Genomic DNA, 19,345 nt, shown 5'->3' with positions numbered 1-19,345 from the left:
GAAAAATATGCAGCTTTTTGTCTGCTTTTCCTCCAATCTTCTTTTCTCGCTAGCTCCTGGATTTATAGGGCATTATTTCAATCCTCATTTTCATCACCTGTAAACTAGTGATGCTGTTTTGTTGTGGGAGTTGGATATTCAGGTGGGTACTAACGTTTGTAGGTAAATGGTTAGCTCCTGGTCCTTTGGCTCTGACTTAAGTTTCTGCACTCCAGTCTCACTGTTGAATTTGCAGCAATTAGAGCAGGTTACTCAGAAGTCAATAGATTGACTCTGATACTGACTCACTACCTGGCCTTGAGCAGATCTCTTTTTATTTGATTATCCTTGGAAATGGTGGAATTAGTAATTGCTGCCTTTGTCAAGGAATGGCGAGAGTAAATTCCCTACAGGTTCTGCAGTTTCTTTTATAGGAAGCCTTGTCGACAAGCAGTAATTATAGGTAGAGCTGTGGGCTATAATGGCCCAAAACACAGTAGTGCACCTACCCAGTATGATCCAGCAAGCTTAAGAGAGGATGAAATCTTGATAAAGAAACAGTGTTTAGCAAACTCCCTTGTGTATAACACAGTGTTTTTGTTTAGGAGATGCTTTATTCCTAACAAGATTACTGTACTTGATACTATACAAGTTTAAAGCCGGAGTGCCATTCTGTGGCACTTAGGTCATTCCAACCTGATTATTTCTTGTGCTGTCTTAGAGTTATATCTTTTAGTCCTCCCTTAGCAAGGTGAACACAGAGGGTCTAATTCAATTAAAATAACAGGAGTCCATTTATTATATCTGCTCTTAGTATGACTTTTGCAGATTATTAGCAAGAAATGTGTTGAAATCAGTACTTTAAAGATGTTGTTGTGATACAGGCATAACGTCAGTTATATAGTTTTTGTAAAGATGCTGGGTTGTGTTAGATGTAAATACTAAAAGTCTACCGCATCTCTACCTTCCGAGCCAATGACACTTTGTATATGCCTTTCTATGTACATTAATTTATGTTTTTTTAATGGTTTGTACTGAGCGCAGATGGAAACTTATCTCCCTCAGCTAATTATAATGCACCCATCAACTTTGTGCCTAGCAATGAAGAAAGCTCTGCTTAGTTCAAGACAGCTGAATGAATAACACACAATTCATGAAGGGAAGATAATTCTGGAGCAGCGTTAATGGGCTAAAGAGCAGCACAGTGTACAAATGATGACAGTAATAAAGTAAGGAATATTAGATAAGTAGTAGCCATTTGCCAGATAAGATTCCTCTTTGCCTCTGTACTTAAAAGTAGGTGCTATTTCTTCTCAAGCATATCTAGATATTCTTGTTCCTAAATGTTTTATGCTCCCTTGCAGTTGTACAGCTTTGACTAATGTTCCATGTGCTCTTTATTTCTTCCAGAGCCTGCGCTCAGTGAAGACTTACAGCAGTCCTCGGCTGTGTCTAGCCCAACACAGACAGGTCCTGTGATGTATATGCCATCGGCAGCTGGTGATTCTGTTCCTGTCAGCCCTTCCAGTCCACATGCCCCAGACCTTAGCAATGTATGTAGCACTGTGGGGAAGCCATGTCCATATCTTATAAATCTGGGTTTCTCTGAGTCACTGTAGTTCTTTCTTGCAAGAAGAGAAATCTTAAGTATCCAAAAGCCAAAAGGATATGACATTTTTCTTTTAGAGCTCAGCTTCACACTTCTTAGAGGGACCTATTTGTTTAGAATGTATGATTAGTGGTTTTAGTATTGTCCTCTCACCTATAAAATTTCTAAGCCTTCCTTTCTGTGCGAAGTTTGTTGATGTACTTTGAGGAAAGTGGAATGCATCCGCACATGAAGTCCAACTCCTTCCTGTCTGGAGGTACATGTTGGGCTTAGTTTCCAAGTACTTTAATTAAAGGCTGTGAGCCAATAACATCTAAAGTACATAACTACAATCGAGTTTGTTTACATATGTAATCTCAGAGGCTTAGCCTGTGCATAGTGTTTGTTGCATTATAAGATATCCTCAATTCCCTCCCTTTTCTACTTCTGGAGATAGCTAAACTCTGGATTATGTTTAAGTAATGCCACAGATAGTTGGTAGTACTTTATTTTAGTTGTACATACACTGAGAGAGATCTTTAAATGCTGAACAGACACACACAGACAGATAAGCAGCCCATGGAAGGCTAGACCACTTCATTTTTTTTTTCTGAGATTTTTTTTTTCTGAGATTTTTTTTTTCTGAGATTTTTTTTTTGTTCATTAAGTCTTTCCTGTTTGCACTACTGTTGATAAGGTGTGTGACCTTTTCAAATGGTTGGTTGAGGTTTTGAGAAGGTAAAATGACATGAGTTTAACTCATTTGAAACTGGTTGGAATGAGGTGAACTCATTTAGGACCTCTGTTTTCTCTTATTCCCTTTCTTTGAAAAGAGAAGCTGATAGTTTGATTTTACTAGTGCCAAAGGCAATCAAACAGTTCATAGTTCTCCTGAGTTTGATTGCAGCTAGAATTCCAAACAGATCTTGAAACTCTGGGCGTGTTATTTTCCTCTCACTAAATAACACTGGAAAGCAGTAAAAAACAAAACCCCTTCATCTTATTAATGTATCCTCTAAATTCTCTGAAAACTGCAATGAAATTGAAGATATCTTCCACTTAGTAGACTGTTTAGGTCTTTTCTATTGCAAGCTCTTAGTCTTTTAAACAGTCTTTCCTAATCCTTGGATATATGCCAAACGGGAATGCATGTCTTTCTCTGACTTCATCACTCCACAGGGCGTCTGTATGTAGCTTGCAAACAAATATGGCTTTGCTGGTGATCATTTTACATGATGAATTAATCGGAGAAAAAGGTCCCTCTAGCAGCCAGCCTCACGTGGCCTATTCTGTTTTGTATTTGTACTGTAGGTGTGGAATAAATCAGGAACTCTGCCAACTAGCCCCACCTCCACCACAGTGAGTAGTATATTTGCGACTGTAGGGAAGCGTGGACAGCAGAACGTATAAAAATAAAATCAAAACATTGTAGGATGCTCCTTCTTTCTAATGCCAGCCCAGACTGTGCCACACTTGAATCTGTGGTAGCAGTAGCTGTATAAATGTTGTATGAAACACAGTCATGCTTGCCAGTGCAGGCAAGTAATTTCTTGTCCCAGAGAAATGGGATATCTGCACTGATCCAGGTAGGCGCTTTCTGTAAAAACTCTTCTTAATATCCTTTGCTGCTGTCTGTGGCTTCGTCTACAGTGCAAAACGAGCCTTGTTGCATGTGGCTGTCATCCCTGGTTATAGTCCAAAGAATGGAACTGTTGGAAATCCTTGGGTTTTTTAATGCAGCTGTTGATACTTGGCTTGTGCCTGCATTAAAACTTTCAGATTTCCAACTGGAAGTCAAAAGATACAGTATTACACATAGCTCAGATATGCTTGGTTGTTCTGACTGCCATAGCACACCTTTCCAGGTTTCACACTACTACTCAGAGTGCAGATAGGATTCACTGTAGCCTAAGGAAAGTGAAGACAGTTTTGGTCAGGTTTGGAAACTTGTTCATTTGCATCTGAGGCCTCAAAAAGAATAAATGTCACTAGAGCTGTAGGTCGGTTTTTGTCAGACTGCACTCCCAGACAAAGTAATGGCAATAAAGCCATAATTGTGGGACTGTATAAATCCAGTATTTACTGGAGCTTTTTTCCTCGTTTTTATTAGTTTACTGGAAGCTTGTATGCTTGTGTTGACTGTCAGTATAATCGATGCACAGTGAAGTAAATGAGCTCTTCTGTGGGATGCCTCTCCTCTTCGAGTCATTGCTACTTGCTGGCTGTAGTTTCCTGACACTTGTTCCTTCTACTAGATTCTTTGTAGGAACAGCAGTCTCGGAAGCCCATCTAATATATGTGGGTCTCCTCCTGGTGCCATTGGAAAGCCACACAGCTTGGAGACCATTGGTTTTCCTCCTGACTCAGTAACAGCAGCTGGCAGCTACAAGAAAGCACCGGGGTTTGAGCGAGAAGATCAGGTGGGGGCCGAGTATTTGAAGAGTTTCAAATGCCAGGTTAGTAGGGAATATTGGCTGGAAGAGTTGGGGGGATGTGGAAGAATGAGAAATTGCCCAATCTAGCTTGAATGTATTTTTATTTTTCAAGGAACAAAAATGAGAAAGCATTATTCTCATTGGCAGTTCTCAGATCCCTGCTGTTGCTTTTAGTCTCCTTCCCAGTCTCTTCCATCTTACATCTGTTCTTGTCTGCCTAGCTGCCATCACACACTCAATTTGTAGAAGCTGAACTGCTGCTTGTTTTCCTAATCCCTCACGACTTCTGTCCTGTGTTGACCCTGGGTAGTTTCCCACATATCACTTCTTGCTCTTTCTTTTTCCATATTTAGGTCCTTGCCAAGAGTTGCTGTTTCTTTTGCTGTATTGTCTTGTGGAAACTCATCCTTCCTTCTCTGTTCTCACTCCGAACTCTTACCTTGATCTCCATGACTTGGTTTGTCTTCTGTTTTCACCATTCATTTCTCCAGTGTATTAAAAATGTCATGTTAGTTGTTTCTTGCTTCTCTGGCTGTATCATTCTGAGACTTGACTCTCTCCTGTGGCTTCTGTATTAAATTTGAATTCCTCATTCTCATTTGAAGAACCCTCTGCAATCTTACCCAACCCACATTGCTAATGACGTTCCCTCTTATCCCTTTTGGATATCCCAGTCTTGCCTTGCTGCTTCCTCAGTCTTCTCCTTCTTGGTTTCATGCCTTATTCAGACTGCTCCCTAAGCCTAGAACAGGCTTTTCCATCTCTTCTGCCACACATGAGCTTTTCCACAGTCAACTTCTTACTGTGAATTTCCTTTCTTGATGCTACAATTAATAGTTTCTCTGCACCATCCCTTCCAAGTCAGCTGAGACCAACCCAGAGCTTTGGTCTCAGTTTTTATTCATCACTGGGTTTGTAAATGTAATGGAACATCATCTCGATATAGGAGACAGAACAGCTACTTTTATGAAGAGGTGCCTGCAAAAATATTTCCTACAAGTTGTTTTTATAAAAAATATAAAAAGGAATAAAAATACCTCGTCTATATTGCATGAAAACAGAGATTACAAGAAATGCTGCTTTCAGCCTGGCTTAATTTAAACTCTTGTCTGCAATACTAAAGAAGCTAGCCTTATTAAGCTTCTACTTCTGCATTAGTATTGCACTGCTGTGAGAAAACAGTGGAAATATTCCATCCCTGTACAGACAGGATCTTGCATGAAGTAGTTGGATTTAGAAGCAGACGCTGTGGGTTTTGGTTTATATTTATTTTTACAACTTTGGGAAAATGACCAAACTTTGCAGTAGGACCAGTCTTGCACACTGTTTAGTCTAATTAAAATGATTTAGTGACAAATACAGATGAAGCTATATGTATGTACGCTTTCTTATAAATGCTTCCATTGTCTTGCTTAATGTGGATGTGGCTTAGGAAATTGCATATTGATGCAACACATCTTTGGGGGTAAAGAGCAGACCATGCTGTGATCCTGGCGCTTCTTGCAGGCACAACAGCTTGTAGCAGTTGTTTAGAAACAAAAGAAAAAACATGTGCTCCTTCTCTATTGCCTCTGCTGCAAAGGAGGAGTGAACCCAAAGCCGAAGGACTGAGAGAACCCCTGTTTCCTGCTAGCAGAGGCAGGGTGCCAGGGAGGCCCTGCCTTGGAGCAAACGGGCAGCAAGCCTAAGCCAAGGAGAAAGGGGATGGAGCATGAATAGGACTTTTAAAAGGAGGGCCAAATGATGAGCTTTTATGTCTGAAGTCCAGGCTGTGCTACAAAGATACTGTATTCAGGTAGCTTATGTGGCTTTAATTAAGCAAAAACCTGTGTTAAATGACTGGAATAAATAGCTATTAAGATATAGACAAAAGTAATCACAGTTGCCTTATGCTAGGCTCCTACAGGCAAAATTAGGTGTCTCATAAGTGTCCTGATCTAATTTTCTTTTAATCTATAATTACTTACTTTTTTTAATCCTCTGTAATTCCCTTTGGCTGCAGTGAGCACCAGAGATTCTCGTACATCCTGTAAATTAGACCAGTAATTAGGCATTTAACTTTGTTCACTCATATTTGAGAACTTGAGACACACTCTGGCTCAGCTCTGCAATAGGCTTGTCATTTTTCCTTTGTAGAATTAGTACAAATAGTTTGTACCTTATTAGAATGAAAAATGCACCTTCTGTGTTAATAGGTTCCACATAGTTTGTGGTAAGGCTGAGCTAGCAGTTAAAGCTAAAAATACTTTTTCCGAGTCCCAAAAGACTTAGCGAGCTGGAAGAATGCTGGCTGCACTGGAAGGACTTGAGTGCCACGACCAGGAGGTGTTCCCAAGTCCTGACACACACTACAAACACAGTAGGCTTGTTCCATGCTGGTCAGAAAACATTTGGTTTCACTCGTAATTTATGTCCCCTGTTTTCTTCCCTGAGTGCAACAGAGTGAACTGGAGAATTTCAGCCTGCCCTTTGAATTTCTGTCTTGATGTATGCCCTTTTTAATGTTATTCAGAGCTAAAGGAGACTGGCGTAGTGGTGACAATCGATTTGCTGCATTTTTCACTGGTGTTACATGAATTCAAGGTAGTGGGAATTTGGACTAGCTTAGAAATGAGTCGACTTTTTCTCCTCCTTAAAAGAAAAAAAAAAAAACCTTCCAGTAAGCCTCAACTGCACCAGAGCCAGTTAGCAACATTGGCAGGAAGCCTCTCGGGGCAGGGGGAGGCGGGCACGGCTGTGTATGTTCCTTCACTTTAGCTGCTGATGTCTGTTGATAGCACATCGTGTGTTCAGATGAGCGTCAAACAGGGTAGGGATGTGTTGGATTATCTAGCAGGCGTGTTAGCAGACGCACACAGAGGCTTTAATGTAATGCATCTATTGCTCTCAAAAGAAAACAAGCCTGTGATTGGTTCAGTGGTAGTTTTGCTGGATGTAAACACACTGTATGTTGTTCAGGGAAGCATGAGATAATGGTACCCACCACAGAAGGATCTTTGCATCCACATTTTAACTGCCTGTTTGCCAGGCTTTGACCTCCCCATCTGCCCATAGGCATACAGTTAAGCAGAGAAAATGATTTAATTAAGTAAAACCAAGGGATGAATTCTGCTGCTGCTCTTTCGCCTGTCTGGTTATGTCATCCCTCTCCAGCAATCATTTATCTTCTTCATAAGATTGTTTAAGCCAAAAAGTCAAGGCGTATCACTTCAGGTCAGCGTGGCATCTCGTGTGCTGCTGTTGTACATCGTGCCTGAATCTCCCCTGTAGAGATGGTGACTGCCTGCATTTGCAATAAAAACAGTCGAGCCGAGTTTATGCATGGAGTATGTCTCTGATTCAGACTGCAGGTAGTTGGAGAGTGAGTAAACAAGCAGCCCTGACTCTCACCACTTTTTTGCTCCCTCTCCAGGCCGAGAGGGTGTGATTGATCTCCCGGTGCCTTACGCATGTATCGGCATGGGAGGAACGGAGCAAGGCCCGCAGAACAGACCGTTACACACTGACAAGCTCAAGAGGCCACTTCCTTCCCAGCTCTGCTTACTGTAGCTCAGAACTGACTGATGTTGTGAGGCAAGAGGGTTGATACCTGTTAAGGATATACTGCTGGAAGGTCCTTAGGTTGGATAGTGGAATTCTAAATGTATGTTGGCATTCATGCAGTTTTGCAATTCCAGACAGCCTCGACCTCACTTATGTTTTATAGCTTTGAGCTCTCTATGTTAGTGGATGAGGGAAGGATTTATTTTTTTTTAAATCAGTTTTGATGTTGCTTTTAAAATTGGTTCGTTATCACTTTATTTTACTTTGCAATCCTAGCTGGGAGCTGAAAAGGTTTGAGGGAAAACATAATTTACATACTTTATTTTCCCAAAGCTGAAAAATGTTTACATAACTTAAAAATGTAGTGTGCCTCCCACCATTTCTGGCACTATTTTTAGATACTAGTAGGGCTGATGAGTTATTTATAGCGAGGCAAAATAATTCATTTTTGGTCTTGGTTCTTAAGATGTCCTTTGTGCTAGCAGAGGACTTACAGCAACATTGAAGGCAAATGTAATTGTGACATGTCTTTGCATAATTCTAAGGGTGATGTCTTGGTATATAGAAAGCAAATTACTTGGGGTGTTTTCAGTTTGCTGTGCTTTTGTGCTCTCTCAGTTTTCTAGTGCTCAGAGCAGGCTGTAAGAGAGGAGGGGACTGTGTTTCCCATGGCTTCTTCAAAGCCAGCGGTCAGGCATTTTTAATTTTGTTGCTAATCCCTCCGCTTATCTTTTGTTCTGTTTCTTTACTGCAGCAAGCAAAAATGAAGTCTCACTCACTGGAACACAGGAGCCAGGAGCAACCTTTGTTACAGCCCAAACAGGTATGGTACTGCTAGCAGGGCTCTGAACCTAGCTCAGTGCTCGCACCACCACAGCCAAGGACAAGAGAAATCTCTGGATGCAGGCAACTCCGCAGGGAGTAAATGACAGTCCAGACACCGTTAGGGATGCTCAGCTTGAGGAATTACTTTATGAAGATGGGATGATTTGCAGGAGGGGTTATTTGTGAATGGCGTGACCTGTGTAAATTCAGGATAGATTCATAGGCCTGGACTATGCTGGAGAGAGAGTCTCCAAATTACAGAAAATTGAGCTGAAATGGATCTCTGCAGTCATCTAAGTTCAAGGATTCGGCAAAGAGAATTTAATATCAGGTTCTAAGTTGTGTGCTGAACTAAGTCTGAGTGAGTGATTGTGTGACCCATCCCTATGATTGCATGCAACCTGTGGGGCACAGGAGTTAATTCTGGGGCAGCCTGAAGGATGTTTGTAATACTGGGGCTGGGGGGGGGGGGACGGACAGATGGAGAACAGTCGGCAGAAATTAGAGAAAAGCTGTTAATCTCTTCCCCCACCCCTAGCCCAGTAGTAGCACCAGCCATCTGTCAGGTTGGAAGCAAGCAGGAACAGGTTTGCTGCTGATCTTTGGCTCATTCCTGCATGTTTCTGAAGAGATTCTTTTATAAAGATGTTTTATTTCCTACCTCTTTCCCTTTTAAAACTCTTGTTTCAGGATATACTGGGTATTCTCCCAGTGGGGAGCCCCCTGACATCCAGCATCTCCTCTAGTATCACCTCCAGTCTGGCTGCCACGCCACCAAGCCCTGCCGGCACCAGCAGCATACCAGGCATGAATGCCAATGCCCTTCCTTTCTACCCAACCAGTGACACCGTTGAGTCTGTCATAGGTAACTTTGCCTTTTTTATTTATGCTAATAGGGCTTCCTCAGACGTGGATCACCAGGTATGAGAATTGGAATAGCATGGGTGTTCCAGTGAACTCCAGTTTTTCATCTCTGTCGGTGTTGGCAGATTCCTGAGGCTGTAAACTTTTTCTGTGACTGTCACACATCTGATGTTTTCTGCAGGTCATTATGGATGAAATTCACCCACGGGACCAACAGAAGGCTTCTGAGCCACTTACTCAGAATGTCAGATGGTGTAAAGGGCCTTAGTTTTAGGTTTGTCAAAGTGACAAAGAGATCTTGGAGTAGGCAGGAAATCAGAGGGGCATTTCCCACAGTTACAACCCCTTACATTTTAAATGACAGTTTTATAGCAGGGACTACCACTAGGTATTTTGTAAGGACTTGCCCTTCATAGAGTGTAGGACATAGGCTGTAAGAAAAAGGAGAACAGTAGAGTCCAGAGAGTGGAATCAAGTAGATAGGTACAGGCTTTTTGGTCACCTGGTTGTTTTGGGGGTTTTTTGTTTAATCTAACATTTCTGAGGTCATCTCCCTAATTTGTTAAAAATAATAATGGAAATGAGTGGGCATGTGTGGGGTGGAATTACATGGATCATGATTAGTGATAAGGCATGTTCAGATAGATACAACATTTGCAGACATTCATAAGTTTTCCTTTTTTTTACCCATCTTTGAACCTCAGAGGTGATTTTCAAGTGTTCCCTTATACTGGTATTTCTTTTCGGAGTGGCTCTTCAGCAAAGTAGGGACAAAGCATAAGCCAGACCGAGACATGTCATAAGCCAGTGTTATTGCATATTATGGACAGACTTGAAAGAGCAGTTTGGGGGAAGACTTATGGGAACTGCTGTTATTTCATCAAATTTTTGTTTTCATATAACACTTGGGAATACTTTTGAGACAAAAAGAAGTCAGATCAGGCAAAAGAACCTGAACTGAAAAGCTGCCCATGACACTTCTGCCAAACCATTTAAGAACAGCGTTGCACAGGGCGGAGAGTAGGGCTGTGCAGACTGAAAAATAGAGAGCGAAAGCTCCTCTGCATGTAGGCTCTTTGGGCCATCCTATCTCTTGAAGTTGTTGGTCCTTTATAACATAATTGGTACCTCTGTGTCTGGCAGAGTCTGCCTTGGATGACCTGGACCTGAATGAATTCGGAGTGGCTGCCCTGGAGAAGACATTTGACAGCAGCACAGTGCCCCACACGAGTGGCATCATGATAGGTACATGAAAGCAACAGAGCTTTCTTTATCTTCTGCCAAGCAGTGTTGCCCAGTCACCTCAGTTGAGCCAGCCCAACAAAGCTCTAAAACCAGTCCCAAAGTAACCTTGGTTAAAACAGCAATTATAACCAACTCTGGCAACCACTGAGCATCTTTGAAGTGAAAGCTTGCCCTTATTGACTAGCAGAGCTGAGTTCTTGCCATTGGGCCCAGGTGTCTTGGGGATGTTTCTTGAGACTGAATGGGACTTGATCTTTTTTTTTTTTAAGTGTGTAAGTAGACTCTAGAATGCACCTGATACCTTTAAAAACAGGCCAAAGTATAACGATGTGCATCCTAAGCAGAAAACTCTCCCTAGCAGTAACAGGAAACTCACTGACCTGGTAATGCTATCCATCTGTCACAGTGTCGTCATGGTCTGCTGATTTGATGCCTGTAATGTCTGCCTCATTTTAATCCGTGGAGTTGGGCTCTTCTAGCTGTCTCTAAGGACTGACTAGGGAAAAATGAAATGTCTCATAGCTTTTTGGAAGTGGTTGTAGTTTCTGGCTACCCTTGCTGTGTAAGACAGGTTTTGAATGAGACTAACTTTGGTGGTCTGAAGGTTTCCAAGGGAACTGCACTGCCTGGAGCTGTACTGAACTGGGGAAGGACCCTAAAAAAAGAAATCACTTCCACTTCCCTGCCAAAGATAAGAGCCGGGGAGTTTACTGTGCATGTCTGCTGATAGCCCTGCTTCTGCTACTACCCATCTGCAGTGGCTTAGAGATCCTCCACACTGCTTTTTCCTCTATTCACATCTGGTCTGGGTGTTACCTGGTGATCTTCTAAGAAGGGAGATCAGGAGAGAGTGAGGAGCAGGGCTGAGATCTCCCTCATGTGTGTGGCAGACAGGATGACCTCTTGTGTAAGGGAAGTGTGATGTCTTTGGAGGATGGGCTTTTGTTTATTTGAGGTGGTTTATTACTGATAGATCCAGGCACTCAAGTATGTCTAAAATGACTAAAGCTAGTCACTGATTTTTAGTGGTTAAGATCATGGCCTGACCCAGCATTGATAGTCGTCTCACTATAGGTTGTTTGGAAGTATTAAAGGTAGAGGCACATGTTTTAGAAGTGAATTTTTCATTACAAAGTATGTCACCAGATACCAAATTCATCTTCTCTAGACTGACAGGGTCTGAACTCTGCTCAGAAAACCTTTTGTTGCTTTGGCCGATGAAAGAGTAGTCCATTGAACTCTGGAGGGTCTTAACCTACATGGTTCATGGGACAGCAGCTTCAGTGTTCCCCTTAAAGGCCGAGAGGGGAATGAAACATGATGAGAAGTGGAGGGAATCCCAGGGGGCTTAGGAAGGAGAGAGGGAAGCTAATGCCTTCTGCTCTGAACTCCTGCAGTGTGCTCTGCCCATACTTCATGGTCATACATAGCCATCCTCTCTGTGTTCTTTGTCCAGGTGGGAGTTTGCTGCAAAGTTCTGCTCCTGTAAATATCCCCGGGTCCCTTGGAAGCTCTGCCTCCTTTCACTCTGCCTCTCCTTCTCCACCGGTCAGCCTCTCATCGCATTTCCTCCATCAGCCCCAGGGACACTTAAGCCAATCAGAAAACACGTTCCTGGGGACATCAGCTTCTCATGGATCATTAGGTAAATGCACAGTGTGTGTGTCCCATGTACATGCCTGTCTGTGCCATGTAAGTATTTTCTTTTAAGTTAGCTTTAATTTTAATGTGTTATTTCACTGCTACCATTTGTATCTCCTCTTCCCATGAGAATAGCAACTGTACTAGAAGCTGCTTTGCCAAAAAATCAGCTAATACCTTGTGAACAAGGGAGCAGTTCCCTCTGCTTCCCGTGTATCTAGGCTGAGAAAAAGAGTTAAGTGACTTGCTCTGATGCCTGTCAGGGAAAAGAGTTCTGCCTTTCCCTGTCAATAATGCTGTGCCGAGACTCCACTTCACATAAAACTCAGAGTTGGGTCCTCAGCTTTACTTAGTTAAGGGGGGGATTGCGATTTGCCCTTGGGACTGCTTGTAGGTCATGCTGGCTTTTGGGACTTTTACAGCAGACTTGGGTCATTGTACTTTTCTCCCCTGTTTGGCACTCTGCATGCAGTTTTGCAGTATGGACTTTGCAAAAAGTTAGTGTTCCAGCTTTGTTCCCTTTGCTCCCTTCTCCCCTCTCCACCCGCCCCCTTAAGGATCATTTTCCTGTATGAGGGACTACAAAGAGAAGAGAAATTGCTTTTGAGCTTCGGCTGTATCAGGCAGAGCTTGGAACTGAGGGGCCAAATCTATTTTATTATCCAGATGCAGGGTTACCTTGAGCAATGAAACTATTCGATGGGCTCAAGGCTACAGTGATATGTGTTCTGCTGATTTCTATGTTAATAACAGTACATATCAGTTCTCTCTATTGATATTAGATGTAAACGCTTCTTCAAATTTGAGACACACTTTAATCTTGAATATTCAGCTTAACCTAATAAAATGATTACATGTCTTTGTAATCTATTCCTGCATGCATTTATCTGTGTAACTGCATCCCTTGTTTACATAGGCAAAAACCATGCTTCCATGCCTTGCAATTGCTGTTTGTTTGGATTTAACAGCTTTTATAATTGCTATAATACGAAAAGAGACATCAGAGGGCATCTCTGCTATTAATTAGTGTTTGAGGCTGGCTGTTCATCTCAGTTTCAGTAAGAAAAGGAAAACTTGCTGATAAGGCCTGCTTTTAATTTCAGAAGAAACAAGCAGTTATATTTGTCTTGACTCTCTAGTTATAGTACTACTATGCACAAACAAAAAGACGCAGAAATGCATGAAATTCACAAATGCATTTAAATAATTTATTTTTAAGAAAAAAGTTAGGGGTTTTGTATTACAGGAAAATACCTATTTTTGCTGAAGTTTTCATAATGTATTTAAATAGTAACCTAGCAGTTGGGAATTTGGAATCTATCTATTCCATGTGACTTGCTGAATACGCATAAGTTAGTGTGTAATGTGTGTAGTTATTACTTCTTTGTATTGCAGTTGCGTTAAGAATACCTAGTCCTGGGCCAGTTCCCACTGTGCTAGATGCAAAATGTACAGAGAAGGCATTCCTGACCAAGGGGGCTTGCTGCTTCAAATGTGAAATGAGAACAGCAGGTAGCAGGGGAGTAAAAAGACAAGATAAGCTCAGTCAGCATTATGGCAAAATTTGTGGCTTGCCAAGCACCCTGCTTAGCTAACTCCCATTCAAGAAAACTGGAGTTTTAAAAACAAAATGTGAGTTTGGACTCCATTAAAACTTCTTGCTTTTAACTGAGCACGCTTCAAGCAGCTGAAGTGGATCTAGGATAAGTGACTTGAGCCAGCAAAGATCCCTTGCTGCTCTGCTAAATGACTTGTTAATGCACCCAAGCCCTTAGTGAAGACAAATTACTATTTTTGAGCTGTATTTTTATTTGTAACTGTTTGTGTCTTGGCTGGTACTAAGTGGGAAGTAAGTGGTGCTGGGTTAGCCCTCAGTGCGAGACCATTGGCTCCAGGGCTTGCTTGCAGACACAGTCAGTTTGGCTGCTGCAAGATCAGAATTATCAAATGCAACTAGATTTAGGAATGTCCACAGCCAGTGGTGAGCACCACTAAATGAAAATGACTCCTACGTCAAACTGGCGCACGTCTGTGTGCCTAAGAGTCCACATCACTCAGCAGCTCTGTCTCGATATGAGCTTTTATTACTGGTTCTCCCCCGAGTGCTTATTTTAAGTAAAAATATTTTTGTCATTAAAAGAGTACAAACCTTAGAGCCTGTGAAAAATAGCCAGTTTTGTTTAAAACTGCTTTTCTACTGCTTTGTCTCCTAAGCCTTGAATTTCTTCCTGGAAAGAGAAATTATTTGAACAAGCTAAAATAGGGAAGTGGTTAGTTAGTCTTCTCCTGTGCCAATCACTAGTTTTATGCTAGAACTCTGCAGGGGGTGAAGCTGATGAATATACTATCGCCTCTACTTGTTTATAAACAGGGTTTTCCAGTTAGTGCTGTTTCGTGCATACGCAAACAGTAATGATGTGGGCGCATTTTAGTCTTACTGCTTGCGAAGTGAGACTGCTTTTCTAAGCACCAAGCTGAGGAGACAAAAGCAGAAGTTTTCTTAGGGTATGGTGTCAGAGGAAGCACCACCTGCGTTGGCTGCGTGAACCAGTCTGTTCAGCAGCGCTGATGGCTGTGTGAGTAAGCAGTTCAGAGGTTCTCATATGAGAAGGGGGATTCAAGCTGGTAGTCAGCCCTGCTCTAAAATCGATGCTTCTGAAAACAGCCTGCTCTACTCAGTTTCTTGGGTCCTCCCTGTATCATTAAAGATGAGGCCTAATGATGGGAATCTTCCCCTAATAAAGTCCATCTATGACAAACTCCTGGGCCCTGAGGAGGAAAGTAATTCTTAAGATGATCGGTTTTTTTCTATGTACAGTTTTGAATCCTGGATTTCACAGGGGTAGGGAGGAAATGGGGAAATCACCAGCACCTGTGACATAACCCTCTCTATTTCCCTGTGAAACAGGTTTAAATGGGATGAACAGCAGCATATGGGAACACTTTGCTTCGGGGAGTTTTTCGCCCAGTACCTCACCTGCGTTTCTGTCAGGTCCAGGTGCTGCGGAGCTGGCACGGCTACGACAAGAACTGGATGAAGCCAATGGCACAATAAAGCAGTGGGAAGAGTCTTGGAAACAAGCCAAACAGGTACTTGAGTAACTCCTGGGAAGAGGGATTAGGAAGTGTAAAGGAGTAGGAGGGTGTCAGCCTTTAAAGAGAAGCTTTCCAGACATGGAGGTGACAGGAAGAGCTGTAGTTTTACAAACAGATTCTTTTAAGCATTCTTATTCTCTCTTCTGCCTTGGAAAGGGGGACTGAATCACTGTGCCTGATGTGTTCAGATGCTGGACGCGCAAGGCCTGGTGTCGTAACAGATGCACTGAGGTGCTTGACTGTCTTTTGGACCTGGCAATTGACTTAGATCCATGACAATTTGCCGCTCTGCAAAGTTCATCCCCTTAACGGTGTGAGCCAAATACCCCATCTGCTTTGGCTGTAGTTCTGTGTATCTGGAATGAGCAGCACTTCGAAACACCCTTGGAGCTTCCCTTCAGAATTTGGGAATGGGACAGATTGGACAGAACACACTCCTGGTGAGGAGTGTATGAAAATGGATAGTTTTGCCTGGGATTCTCTATTGGAGGCTGACAGAGTTTTCAGACTGCTTCTTTTACCCTATTTGTTGGAACCTGTAGGCTTGTGATGCTTGGAAAAAGGAGGCAGAGGAAGCAAATGATCGCGCCAACACAGCTAACATGGAATGTGAACTGGCCCGCGAGCAGAGGGAAGCCTTGGAGCTGCAAGTGAAGAAACTGCAGGAGGAGCTGGAGAGGATCCACGCGGGCCAGGACCCTCAGTTTCTGCGCTCCTTCTCTGACTTGGAAACTCTCTCGCTCTCTTCGCTTTACACGCTTCAGAAGCAGCTGCGGGCAAACCTGGAGAAAGTTGATAAGGTGAGTGTCAGGGATTTGCAGGGCTGGGCCTTGCTCTCTCTGCTCCCACAGATTGCAGCTTTTTCCCCTTTTCTTTTAATAGTGCCAGGAATCAGCAGCCTATCAAAGCAATTCCATGTGGATGTAGCCAAAGTGAGTTCTAGCCAGCTTACAGGAATATATATATATAAAAATACCTACCTCTTTGTGCCTAAAATACAGAGTTTAAGTCAATTAAATCTCTGTTGATGCTAAAGGTCCTAAAAGACGACATGCTGTGCTGCTTTGCTTTTTGCTTCAGAAGATGAATGGGCGGAGAGCTGCAAGTCCTTCCGCTGCTGCCTCCTTGCTGTTCCCCAAACTGCATAGCACGGGGCGGGAATCCTTTTGCTTTGTGACTTTGCTTATGTTTTGCCCTGTCCCACTCTCTTGCAGGCAGTATTTCAGATGCAGTCAGTGAAATGCCTTAAGTGTCAGGAGGAGAACCGGGTGGTGTTACCGTGCCAACACGCAGTGCTGTGTGAATCGTGCGCCGAGGAGGGCGAGTGCCCCATCTGCCATCCCAACAGGCCCCACTCTCTCCAGTCGTGACCTTCCAAGGACGCTTGTTCTAATCATATCGTATAGAACTTTTTAACTTTATACATACGTACATATATATGTATGTGTACATATATATATGTATGTGTATATATATATATGTATATATGTGTGTGTATGTGCATGTTTGTGTATGTATCTATATGCACACACATGCACATACACACATAAAACAAAAATTAGTTGCAGAGCACTTTTTAATATTTTACATCCCGTATCTAAACTGCCCCTCACCCGTGCCCCACTAATTCTAACTCTTGAGGAACTTTGAGAGCTGTTTTTAATACAGATCAAAGGGCCATTTACAAAGAGTCTCTGTTTCTCCTCTTTTCTATTTAGGTGATAACAAATTTTTGACTATTTCCAGAAGGATTTAGAGTGGGCAAGAGGGGCTTCCATGTGCTTTCCAGAGGAAGAGTTGAGATCACGGGGAGGATCGAGGTGGATTGAAATGACTTGTTCATGTCTTCGGTCTCCCTGTTTTTTCACTGACCCAGCTTGGTTAAAGCCGTCCTCCCTGATGGAAGCTCCGCTGGGTGCCTGCCTGGTGGGCCTCATGTTGCCAACCTCTGAATGTGCAGGAACTTTGTCTGTCATTTAATCAGCAAAGTTCGCTTTTTAAATTTTTTTTTACACTCTTTGTATATTTCTATGAAAAGTAGAAAAGAGGGAAAAAAATGTATTGGATCTAGAGCAAGCCAAGCCCCAAAATTAAGTGACTAGTGTTCATTGCTGATACAGCTAACATGTTCCAGGTCTGAGCAGACTTAGAAGTATTGCTCTTATGTCAGCTAAAGCCCTTTATGAAAGAAATATAGATGCACAGGTTAGTTCTCTCCAGGCACCCCTTTGTCTGGTGGCTGTCTAGAGACTTTTTACTATTTCAGACCAAATTAATTTCTTTTTAGCCACAGGGACCTGATTCATAGCTGCTGCTGAAATGCATCAAACAATTCCAGGTAGTTTGAGGATACTTTTGTCGAACAGAGTCGATGTTTCCTATGTCAGCACCTCAAGGATGGGTTGTGTCCTACTGGGTCCAGAAACCCTTGTGCTAGAGATCATGTATGCCTGTGGTGACAGAGAAAGTCCAGCGTGACGAAAAAATGCCACCAGCTTAGACCTGTCCACTAGCTGAGCTTTCCTGTGACTTTCTCTACCAGTGTGTCCATTGGATTTTTACATCAGGTGGATTGCAGTAACCTGCTGGGATCTCAACCGAAAGGCCGCTCAGTTGACTAAACATTTTATTTTGCACAGGGATTCTGCCTGTGCCACCCCTCGCTGACCTGGAAAAGCACTGGAACCTCCAGCAGCCCACTGTTGTAGGAAAACTGAATTTTTACCGAAGCCTCTCAGAAAGCTTCATATTTAATGCAAAGACATAATTAGGTTTGCTTCCATAATTCCACCTTTCCTTTACATGGAAGGGGTTAATATGCATTCCCAGATGATCTCTTAAGTGCAGCTCTGTGTAGTTCTTTTTTATGTTTTTCCCATTAACTTGTTTTTGGGTTTTTTGGTAAAAATACTTTTTTTTTCCATGTGTATTTTGTTGTAACTAGCATCAGGTTTTTTTAATTTTTTTTATGGAGAGACACTGTTGAGTGATTATTGTGGCTATGTTGTTTGGTTATAGCCTTTGAATGTCTGTGCCATGGGGCAGCACATCTGCCTTGGTCTGATTTTAAGGAAAGACCTTTTATTAAAATACGCGAACATTTCTTTTTTAGGAAAAAAAAAAAGTGGGGGGAGGAGGAAAAAGCCCAATTAAGATAAAAATTTACTAAAAGGTTTTTGTAACTAACTTAAATCATAGGAAATAAACTCTTGAATCAGGTCTGTAATATTTATAAGAGCCAGAGCTGATCAGCCTGTTTTGGCTATTGCTTTGTAACACACACTTTTTATTAGCGTGGTGGTTTATCCGCTTTCCTGCCTCCCTGTGGGACCGTTGAGGGTGACGCTGCCTTTGGCCAAGCCGCTTTTTCCAGAACTGTCCAGCACCCGGCTGCGTGACTGCATCCGATTCCCACAGGGGCTCTTTGCTTTCTCCCCTCGCTTCAGAGGGAACCGGTCCGCCGGAGGCAGCTCTGGCTGGCTGTGGGACTTCCAGGCGCGGTGTGATGCAGGGCCGTCGGGTCGAGGGGGAAGAGATAGTTGCCCCCAGCTTCTGGGGGGGCAAACTGCTTAGGCAAGGGGGTACAAGGAAAATTCCAGGCCAGAGAAAGCATGTGTTTCCCTTTTGAGTAATACAGTTTCTCTGTTTTTTAAAACTTATACTGAAGGACCAAAGAATTCAAAACTTCCCCCATTTGTGGCCCTTAAAATTTAACGTTCCATTGCCACACTGCACTCATGGCAGAGCAGCCTGAAGGAATTAGCACTAGCCCTGGGCTGTCACATCCCCTTCCCTTTCCCCCCAACCTAACGTATCTCAGTACTCTCTTTGCACAAGCACATAGACTGTTTCTTTCCTCTGGTTCTTTAAGAAACACTTCTTAAATTTAGGATTCTATGAATTTGTTTGCTGCTTAAAAAAAAAAAAGATCTGAAATGTGAATTATTTTCTTAAGCATCAGATGGAAAAGAGAACTTCATCTTTGAGTATTTTGTGAATATTTTGGGGGGCCACTTATTCATAACTGAGTGAGGAGAGAGCAGGGGAAAGGGCAGCATTTCTGACCCACTCCAGCAGTTGTTACTGCCTGCCCCAGGCAGGAAGGATGAACCGTAATCACAGCGCTGTG

General features: G+C 42.7%; 1 protein-coding gene across 1 annotated transcript in view; it reads left to right on the top strand.

Moving 5' to 3' along the window:
* The window catches only part of UNK (unk zinc finger), a gene marked incomplete at both ends in the record, with an annotated part of 41,391 nt that extends 24,805 nt beyond the window's left edge, over positions 1–16,586 (top strand). The window contains 9 exons of the mRNA XM_082008011.1: positions 1,390–1,532; positions 3,823–4,020; positions 8,300–8,368; positions 9,061–9,235; positions 10,378–10,479; positions 11,936–12,124; positions 15,029–15,210; positions 15,759–16,016; positions 16,431–16,586. Of these exons, the coding sequence (XP_081864137.1) occupies positions 1,390–1,532; positions 3,823–4,020; positions 8,300–8,368; positions 9,061–9,235; positions 10,378–10,479; positions 11,936–12,124; positions 15,029–15,210; positions 15,759–16,016; positions 16,431–16,586 (1,472 nt within the window). The remainder of the gene's footprint in view (positions 1–1,389; positions 1,533–3,822; positions 4,021–8,299; positions 8,369–9,060; positions 9,236–10,377; positions 10,480–11,935; positions 12,125–15,028; positions 15,211–15,758; positions 16,017–16,430) is intronic.
* Between the last annotated feature and the right edge of the window lie 2,759 nt (positions 16,587–19,345).

The sequence above is a fragment of the Phaethon aethereus genome (genome assembly GCF_964289735.1).
Source record: "Phaethon aethereus genome assembly, chromosome: 18".
Lineage (NCBI taxonomy): Eukaryota > Metazoa > Chordata > Aves > Phaethontiformes > Phaethontidae > Phaethon > Phaethon aethereus.
This window is presented reverse-complemented; position numbering and strand designations above follow the sequence as displayed.